Source organism: Schistosoma haematobium, chromosome 4 (genome assembly GCF_000699445.3).
Source record: "Schistosoma haematobium chromosome 4, whole genome shotgun sequence".
NCBI lineage: Eukaryota > Metazoa > Platyhelminthes > Trematoda > Strigeidida > Schistosomatidae > Schistosoma > Schistosoma haematobium.
Genome location: NC_067199.1, coordinates 2,427,534 through 2,438,034, shown reverse-complemented (window position 1 = coordinate 2,438,034; position 10,501 = coordinate 2,427,534). Strand labels below are relative to the sequence as shown.

The window sequence follows — 10,501 nt, the reverse complement described above, 5'->3', positions numbered from 1 at the left end:
TTACAATCCACTTATCAACCATAAATCAATAATCCAATCAATAATAACCCGGGATATCAGTTCATTCATTTTAGTTTTTAAAACAAAAAAAAATATTTGTATCAGTTTATTTAAACACAATTTAATAATATTGCGGTAATATAAAAATGAGAATTTAGTAGTTGAGATGATAGAAATTGATTAAGAAAATGAATCAACAAGAAACAACTACAAAAATCAGTGTTGATAAAGAATATAGAAAGTATGATTATTCAAAGAACTTTGACAAGACATTGACAGAAGAAGAAGAAGATCCAACGAATTGTTCGTCAAAATTACTTAAGCATCAATCTCAGTTAGAGAGTCGTCTACTCACTCGTAAAGATCTGATTAATTTAGACGAAACTGAACCTCGTTGGAGATATATTCGAATAGGATTATTAATTGGGTTCGGGATTATATTTTTTGGTCTTTTAGCAGCATGTATTGTTTACATCATTTTTGGACAAAAATGCCCATCTGTGCCTAAATTACCATTTTGGAAATCAACAGTTGGTTACTGGTTAGATGTGTTTGCATTTAAAGACTCTTCTGGCGATCTAGTCGGTGATTTGAATGGTAATGAGTATTAGTGTAAAACCTCTATCACTCAAATGATTTTATCCTTATAGGACTCACATCTGAAGTAGATTACATCAAAACTGTAGTCGGTGCAGGATATGTGATATTAGGTCCCATTACTAAAGGATTTTACACTAATTCATACAATATGCTCGGATTAGTGGAAGATTACAAGCAGGTAGATGAGGCAGTCGGCACAATGGATGATTTTCGTGTTCTTTTAAAACAATTTCATAAAAAGGATATAAAAGTTATCTTGACATTCGATTTTAATGCCATATCCATCAGTCATAAATGGATCATACAGAACAAAGTCAAACTGATGATGTTTGATGATGACTTTAAGAACAAGGTAAAACTACTTTCACTGTTCTATAGTCTCTTTACACTTTATCTACATAAAGAAGTCACGATATGGAAATCGATTGGACGTGAATATTAGTCATCAAAAATACTATTCAGTTTTTGAATATCCAAGCATAGATCTAGATTTAACTTCTTCCGAAACTCAGAAAGCAATATTTGTATGTTTCAATGAATCCACTTATTAAACTGTATTATTACCGATAGGATGTGATCCACTTTTGGATGAAAGAAGGAATAGATGGAATTCTCCTGGATAATGCTGCATTTTTTGTTGAAGAAGAAGAAGAAGAAGGAACACAAAGCAACGTAAGTCTACAAATGATAATTCAATCATAATTTCTTATCCCTTTATAAACGGTTCTCATTTCTTTTACTCTATCTGTATATTTAGCTCAGTTCAACATGGTTGGAAAACTGTCCTAATTCTCAATTATATAGAAATGGAAGTGTGAAATTTGTTGAAGGTGTAAGAGAAGAAATGAACAAGTGGATTAAGGACAGTGGAAAAGAAAAGTAGGTTCGTTATTGATTATTAATGTTGATGAGTGTTTTGTCGTTTAAATCAAAGTGGTAATCACAATTGTATCAGAGACGAATGTACACCTTTTATCTGCTTTAATGTAAATCAGTGATACTTTCCATTATCTATAATGCTGTGTCATCTCGGTAGTGTTAAAGTACCAGGTTGTATATCACCAAGGTAGATTATGAATGTCGAATGATTAGAGACCTACTAGAGTTAGATGAGAATGATGTGACGAACTAGCTAAATTCTAAGTCACATCTTGCGGTTAACATCTAACGTGGATTACTTCTTCGACGTATAAAAGTATTATGGCTGCTTTGAAGACCGTATAACACAAATGATGTTATTAAGGAAATATATTAGTATGAATGAATACAGAAAAAATAGCGAGACCATCACCACATGCGCCGGTCCATGGCATATGATCAGCTGACGAGCGTTGGTTGTCCTTGACTTTGACAGGGATCGACGATCTGTTCAATATTCAGTCACCCAACTGCCGGATGATTTGGCTATGAATCAGCGACGTTTCACTGACCCTACAAAGTGATAAATAGAAACTCATCTAATTGGAAGTGAATGAAACTACACTTCTTAAACATGCAACAAATAGTTAAATACTTTAAGGGGTTCATTGGATGCATAGCTTACTAAATAAGATTACTGAATAACAGAATTATTAAACTACTAGTGATAATCTGTGTTTTCTTGTATTCACATTGTATATTGAGTCATTCAATCGTTTATTATAAAATCTGTTACAGAATTAGTTATTGCTCAAACCATTAACATCATATTTAAATTTACTGAATTTCATACAGTTTATATAAATGATCTCAGAAACACTTGTTTGTTCTATGTACAATATCTTCTACAGATTATTGGCTGTGAACTCTGGTGATACAGGTTGTGGTGTGGGAGATAATCCAGATCCAATGTTAATGTTCAGAGATGTGGCTGATTTAATAATCAGTCGCGAATTTGTATGGGGGAGAGGTGAAAAAGAACGTGAATTAACATTTAACCAAACAGCTCTACAAAAATATCTCACATATACAGATTCCGACAAAGAGATACTTGGTTTGACCACTAGTACTGTTCATATCCCACCATATGGAGATACGCTTCAGCTTGCGACAACATTGTTATTGCCAGGTATAGGAACATAAATAATAATAAAAAACTTTTTAATATTATCCATACAACTTTACACGTTGCCACAACCTTGTGACTTTAAAATCTGAATTTAGTAAATAACTTCTCGGAATCCATAATCATCAATGATATTCTAAGTGGAAATACCAGCTGACAGCACCTAAGTTTGACAAGAGATTATGTCTAGTGTTATCATGGCTAATCCATAGTGAATTGAGGTATAGAACTGCTAATTGTAAACTCAACAATCAATTAACTAATAATAGTTTACCGATTAAGTTTACTAACATGATCTATCTTATATCACAGTGAATAATTGTGAAAATATACTTTACAACTATCTGCAATTCTAAATATAAAATAACAGATCAGCTTCTTTTGCGGATCTCTTGATACAGACATGACTTAAGTCATCCTAGTAGGTTCTTTCTGTAGAACAACTCAGGGAATGTATGTGATTTGTCTTCGTTTTTCCCACTTCTAGTATCTTAGGGAGCATGATGAAATTTTGCATAAGGTATCTTGTCACTGAGCACTTGTTAGTTATGGACGATATTCGACTTATATGAGGGCTGAGATACTGCCCGGGTGCCCAGACCAAAGCAAGTGGTTTTATTAGGGGACCACACCCCGAGCCTTTGACCTGACGGTTTAAGCCACAAGGCAGTGGAGCAACGTCACAGTATGCACTCCAATGGTAGCCGATGACAAACAATTGGTTCATATGCCATTTGTTTCCTTAGGATATTGGAGCCAATGGGCACCGTTGGTTTGAAATCAGGGTTTTCCAACTCCCCTAGGTGGATCCTCCGTATCCAACAACCCGGTTAAATCGTTGGACATTCGCTTTTCGTCCTCTTGGTTTCGTAAACAACACCCCCGACGCGAGAAAGCAGTGATTAGTACTTCCCTGGAAGTGGTTGTATACACGTGGCCGTTTGAGAGCATTTCGAGAGGGAGAGCTGACTGTCCTCACTCTCAGCCGTATCAGGGCATTTGGAGGTATGGAGGATATTAAATTGCGAAATGTGTTCACTCAAATGAATTATTATATTATATATTTCTCACCACTATTTTATCTTATCTATAGGACTACCAGTAATTTATTATGGAACTGAGATTGATGTAAACAGAGTCACTTCACAATATCTTCCTGAAAGTATTTATCCGAAAGGAAAGAGTTATAATGATGAACCATTTGATAAATATTCGTCTGTGTTATCGCATATGCCAATGCCATGGGATTTTAATGGGATGAGGTTTTCGGCGACAATAAATGATTCGAGATTTCGTGACTATCTCAATTATTATAATAACAAAAAAGTTGTTGAAGTAAGTAATATAGTAACTTCCATGTATTCACTCATCAAATGCTTGTTTTCTTTGTGTAGCCGAAATGTTATTTTATTAAAATTATGTATTTTCAACTAGAATAACTGACCGCTTTTGCTGAATATCTACTGTGTAACCAAAACATGCTTACTTACTTGCTTACTTACGCCTGTTACTCTTCGTGGAGGAGCATTAGCCTCCAACCAGCATTCTCCATCCAACCCTGTCCTGGGCAGTCTTTTCCAGTTCTTCCCAGTTGTTATTCATCATTTTCATATCTGCTTCTATTTCCCGACGTAATATGTTCTTTGGCCTTCCTCTTTTCCGTTTCTATTCAGTATTAGATGTTAGTACTTGCCTCGTGATGCAGTTTGGGGATTTTGGTAATGTATGTCCTATCCACTTCCAAAGTCTTTTCCTAATTTCCTCTTCAGCTGGAAGCTGGTTTGTTCTCTCCCATAGTAGGCTGTTGCTCATTGTATCCGGTAATTTGATGTTGCGTAGACAACTATTTATGAATACTTGTACCTTCTTGATGATGGTTGTACTAGTTCTCCAAATTTCAGCTCCATGAGTGCAATTTAATGACAAATAATTCAAAACCAAAGAAAATTAGAAAAAATAATTGTTTTTAACAAATTCATCATCAGGCTCTGCAGTTATACGCGCGTATCGTCCGATTTGGGGCTCGTCGGCTGGATGTGTCTGCATCCCATCCCAACATCAACTCTGAGATGCAGGTACATCCATCTGACGAGTCCCAAATTGGACGAAACTCACGTCCTGCATTCCACTGCTAGCCACCATCCATCTCTGCTTAAAAAGCTCATGATTTAAGGCCATATCGAGGCGATTCGCACACGATGCACATACGTCAACAAGAGACTGGTCAGTTGCAGTCTTAAATAACAACGCGAAGATACGAGTAAAACAACACCAATTGAATTTGGGTTTTTAAGTTACTTCTAATATTTACAAAGTATGCAGTTGAGCCTAGCCTGAATTTATTCATGAAGATGTGTAGTTAGCAGTCATATAAACTTAAGTCATGAATGAATTCATTACCCGGTTGGCTCAGTTTTCAGTTGATTGGAATCTTTATTGACATAAACGCCTTTTATGATATTGAAAAAGTTATCGGAATGAAAAGAAATGGCTCAATATCGCGTGAAAAGTCATATTTGTTGATTGATATGAGTTAGTTGTTTAGTTATTTTACTGTACAATAAGTATTGTCAATCAATGTGAATATAACTATCTTCTTTATCCTTAAAGAGTGAACTTGCTGAAGGAAATGACAAATCCGTTCTTCGTCTTGTACAAAAATTAGTAGCTTTACGTCAAAATCCTAGTATAAAATGGGGAACAATGGAGCAAATAAATATTGATCAAGTAAGTGATTTCCCAGCTTATACACTCGATAAATTGTTTTTCTAAAGTAATTTCTTAACTCAACTATTAACTATGAAGGCTTCTTCAACACTACGGCATGCCTAAGAAAATAGTCAAAATCATACGGAATTCCTATGATGGATTAAACTGCAAAATTTTGTATGAAGAACAGTTGACAGACTCATTCGAGGTAAAGACCGGTGTCAGATGAGGTTGCTTACTCTCACCCTTTCTCTTCCTTCTGGTAATCGACTGGATTATGAAGACGGGATACAGTATACATCTTGGATGCAGATGGACGACCTAGACCTCGCAGAGGATCTGGCTCTTATATCGCAAACTCAGCAACAAATTCAGGAGAAGCCGACCAGTGTAGCAGCAGCCTCAACAGCAGTAGGTCTCAATATACACAAAGGGAAAAGCAAGATTCTCTGACATAACACACCATGCACCAATGGGGTCGCACTTGACGGAGAAGATTTGGAAGATGTAAAAACCTTTACATATCTGGGCAGCATCATTGATGAACAGGGTGGATCTGATGCAGATGTGAAGGCGCGGATCGGAAAAGCAAGAGAAGCATATTTACAACTGAAGAACATCTGGAACTCATAACAGTTGTCAACCAACACCAAGGTCAGGATTTTCAATACAAATGTCAAGAGAGTTCCACTGTATGGGGCGGAAACTTGGAGTACTACGAAAGCCATCATCTAGAAGGTAGAAGTGTTTATTAACAGTTGTCTATGCGAAATACTTTGGATCTGTTTGTAAGACACTATCAGCAACAACCTACTGTGGGAGAGAACAAACCAGATCCCAGCTGAGTCATAAGGCAAGCCCTCACTTGAAATCCTCAAGTGCAAAGGAGATGAGGAAGAAGAATGAACAACAATTGGATAGAACTAGAAAAGAAGGCCCAGGAAAGAGTGGGTTGGAGAATACTGGTCGGTTGCCTATGTTCCATTGGGAGACAATCCGCACAGGATGTATACATGCCAATAAGAGACTGGTCAATTTCAGTCCTAAATAACAATGGTAAGATACAAGTAAAACAACATCAAGTGATATTTACTGGTAAGTTTACTTTTATCAATAAAATACAAATTACATACACATAGTTCCCTTTATCATTTTGAAAAGAGCAAGAACAAACATTCTAGCAGAATAGCATGAATTCATTTTTATTTCGTTGGTTCTCGTCAGCTGCTTACAACCTGTGATATTGAAGAATCATAATTACATAATCGGTTTAAATGACTTACATAAAAGAGTTTGATTGGAAGTTATATTAAAGACATATTCGTATAGTAAAGCAAGAGTGTAAGTAAATTTAATAGACTGAATATTATAAATATATACCTTATGTGATGAAAGAACATTGTGACAACAGTTCAAACGGTTAGAAACAAATAAACCTTGATAAAATGAGTACAGTTCAGTTGATAAAATAAGATAGTTGGAATAAAACTCAATGGTGTAATAAATGCAAGAAAGAGTTTAAAGAAAAAGAAAAAAAAATTATTAAGATATAACGAAGGAATATTAATCACCAAGGCAAGGAAAGATTAATAACCATCTCCTTTTGAACACATAAATCAAGTTTTTGGCGCCTGATAGCAACTGCTTCAGAAAACTTCAGAAGACTGGAGTTTGGCTGCTTACTAATCATCTTGAATGATTGTAAGGTATCTACCTGATGTCCTGTATCAAGAAGATGTTTGGTGATTGCACTATTTAGAGTCTTTCTTTCTCTTGTTCTGAGGCTTTTTGGAACATGTTCAAAAAATCTGAGATCTGCCCTCCTTTCTGTTCGGCCAATGTAGCTGCTTTGGCAGGTACACGTAAATTTATAAATACAATTGGCGGTAACATGAAAAGGATGCTTATCACAGGTTGTAAGCATTTGATGAGAATCAAATGGAATAAAAATGAATTCATGCTATTCTGCTACAATGTCAAGTGATGTTTACTGGTAAGTTTACTTTTATCAATAAAATACAAATTAAATAAATATTATTAATGTACTTTGAAGTATTTCTTTCTTAACCCCTTTTTCACTGAATATGAAACATCATCCTTTTTCATGACATTAACCATTCTCTTTAAACACATATCCCAACATATAATTACTTATTCATGTATTATTTACATATGAATGCATAAATTGAAATGACCTAGATTCAACTGATAACTTTTAATATATTTGGGCAGTAAACATGTAATGATCTCCAATCACGGATGTAGTGAACAGATCTACTGAAATGAATTTCATAATTATTCTAGATAAAGCTTCTCGATATTACGTGCGCTATACAAGTTTCATTTTCACTTAAAGTAGTAATTACTGTTTTCCAGATTGATGAATAGCGGTCGGCCCAACATCGTCTTATTCAAAGTAATTAGTTGGATGCCGGCTCAGTGGTCTAGTTGGTTAAACGCTTGGTGCAAGACTGATAGGTCCTGGGTTCGAATCTCGCGGGGTGCGGGATCGTGGATGCACACGACTGAGGAGTCCCATACTAGGGCGAAACGGCCATCCAGTGCTTCCAGGTTTTCCATGGTGGTCTAGCTTCAATTGACTCATGATTTCAATCTGTGTAATTAGTGCCTTTGATAAATTTCGATAGTGTAATTAAGAAGACGAAGATGAACAGAACTATGTGATAATATATATATCAGTACAATACATTTCGAACAATCTGATCACACATAATATACATGTTAGGAACATTTAGGTCAACTAGACTCGAAATGAAGTGTAAGAGATAGTAAAGAAAATAATATGAAAACAATTTGAAACCTCAGAACTCTTGATAATGAACTAATATTACCAGGGTAGGTTTAGGATGAGAACAGATAGTTTTTGACTGCACAAAGGAGGTTTGAATTTTCGTATGGCTAAGGCTTCAATAAACCTTAGTATACACTCTTTTACACATTTTCACAACATCACAAAAGCCTAATTAAAATCGATCTTATAACCTGTTTCAATTATGTGTTTGGCAATAGACGACGATGGATGTTTATCCTCTACCCTTATTGGATCATTTAATTTTATTTGTTTCTGCAACCATTTAGGTACATGTTCACACACCCTAATATTGAGATCACGATTACTTTCTTCTTCTAACACTATCAGAACCTTCCTAATCTTTCAACTGGTCCATTGATCAACATCTCAATTAATTGACCATCGATTATTATATTCGTCTTCCAAACATTCGTTTATAGATTTTACCTTAAATTTCATTACTTATTTCAGTGTTGTTGTCTGTATTTCTACCGAACAGAAATCATCTCATCAATATATTTAATATGCATTCATTTCATGTAACTCTAAGTCTACCAAATGCATTGATATTAACTATCTATCCTTTTCCATTAATCTTCACTCGCCTGAGGCTTGCAGTTGGATGGTGAACATACGAATTATTTAAAATTAACTGACCACTGAATAGTAATCGTTGTCATGTGTGCCTTGTCCTGATTAGTACTAGTTGGATTTTATTGATCAATTTGGGATGTGATTCATAATCTAAGCGACTTGACATCGTTTGCACTATGCTGTGATATCAACTGATAGCTTTCGGGGGTTGATACACCTTACTTGCAAGTGTAAAATTGAACGAGACCTAAGTTCAGGGTTTATCTATGGACTACATTTAAAAACGACCACTTGGCACAGGGATTTTCGCTAACTGTTGTTTGAACTGAACGATTCTTATTATTGTGTATTTTACTGTGTAGTTTTTAAAATCATGATGAATAACCAGTAAAGCTCATTTGTGAGTAAATGATTTTAAAAGTTGTTTTCATTTTAGTTATATGTTTCTTAGCATTTCCGTTGGTCAATTGCTATTGCTGTGAAGTGTTTCACATGTTTTCTAGTTCTTGAAATGGGAGAGTTTTATGTAGTTATGTCATTGTTATCAAAGTTAACAGATTACTTTAAAGAGGTATTTTCGAATAAATTTTGCATAATATGTCTTCATCTTGTTGACATGTGTTAATTTCTTTACAGGAATCTGTAAGTTATGCTGAAGCATTTGCACGAAAGGCGAAAGGTTTTCCAACATTCATTGTGGTATTAATAAAGTATTTCAAGGAGGATTATTTTTTAGATTTAACTTCTGTTTGTTCATCAATTACACCAAGGGTAATTTATCCTTCACATCCACAATTATCAGTTGACAATGCATTATCAACTTCAAAAATATTCATCCCCAAACTGATATATTTTAGTTACATTTTAGTATTTGAATGTAATTAATCATATTTCCATATAATAGATTCCTCTCACATCTGATCTGAACTTATTGTTTGCACTTTCATTCATTTGCTTCATGTTTGGTTTTCTGCACTTAGCACGTAAACAGAATTTATCAGTATGAGGATTTGTGGAGGTTATAGTATTTTCGCTGTTGAAATCACAAGTCAATTTAAGTTAAATCACCATTGAAAACCTGGAAGTACTGGTGTTTAGCTTCAAGATGTAACTCCTGGTGTTTTAGTGAGGAACTTTGACCAGTGAAATGGAATCGGTGTATAGTGTGACAATTATTCACCTCAGGCAGTGGATACATATACGGGGAGACGAACTAGACTATTCATCCATACTTTTTGAAATCACTATCGGGTGGTTGGAAAACGTAAAGCGTAATTTTGCTTCAGTTAATGTATTTCTCAAGGCTTTTGCATACGCTAAATTACTACTTCACTGGCTACATCACCTTTAAACTTCAGGAATACAGGCTTTTTCAATACCGTCGGTGATTTGACTTCGGGTTTTGTTCCACGCATATGTTTCGTTAGGAACTTTGATCGTTACCCATGTTCACATATTAAAATCACGAATTAGAAATGATCTGTTACATTGTGCTATGAGATTTTTGTTTGTGTAGCAGCTTCGGAAATTCAAGTAGTCATTTTGCAGTTGCCTGATCAGGTCAGTTGACTATATCGAACATTGAACAAAGTAGTATGCATTCTGTGTAGTACTCAGTAACAAAAGATTTTACAAGACCGTATATATTGATTAATGTTAATTATATACCAAACACTGTTTAAGCTTTTGAGATCTGGATATTCCTAGACTCTTGAAAATATGAAACATTTAACTGGGTGATT

The 10,501-nt window shown here is 35.0% G+C and overlaps 1 protein-coding gene across 1 annotated transcript; it reads left to right on the top strand.

Moving 5' to 3' along the window:
• Window positions 1-104: 104 nt before the first annotated feature.
• On the top strand, window positions 105-10,008 carry SLC3A1_8 (Neutral and basic amino acid transport protein rBAT). The gene is made up of 9 exons (XM_051215455.1): window positions 105-597; window positions 651-952; window positions 1,005-1,124; window positions 1,171-1,272; window positions 1,358-1,479; window positions 2,370-2,647; window positions 3,738-3,979; window positions 5,255-5,371; window positions 9,396-10,008. Exons 1-9 carry the CDS (start codon window positions 189-191, stop codon window positions 9,642-9,644), a joined length of 1,941 nt encoding a protein of 646 aa, XP_051065959.1. The 5' UTR covers window positions 105-188; the 3' UTR covers window positions 9,645-10,008.
• The last annotated feature ends 493 nt before the right edge of the window (window positions 10,009-10,501 follow it).

Bases quoted from the DNA above. Each gene is read 5' to 3' on its own strand.
- SLC3A1_8 (XM_051215455.1), top strand. From the start codon at position 189: ATGAATCAACAAGAAACAACTACAAAAATCAGTGTTGATAAAGAATAT. The intron at 1,125-1,170 runs GTATGTTTCAAT...TATTACCGATAG, and splicing joins AAACTCAGAAAGCAATATTT to GATGTGATCCACTTTTGGAT. The intron at 5,372-9,395 runs GTAAGTGATTTC...ATTTCTTTACAG, and splicing joins AGCAAATAAATATTGATCAA to GAATCTGTAAGTTATGCTGA.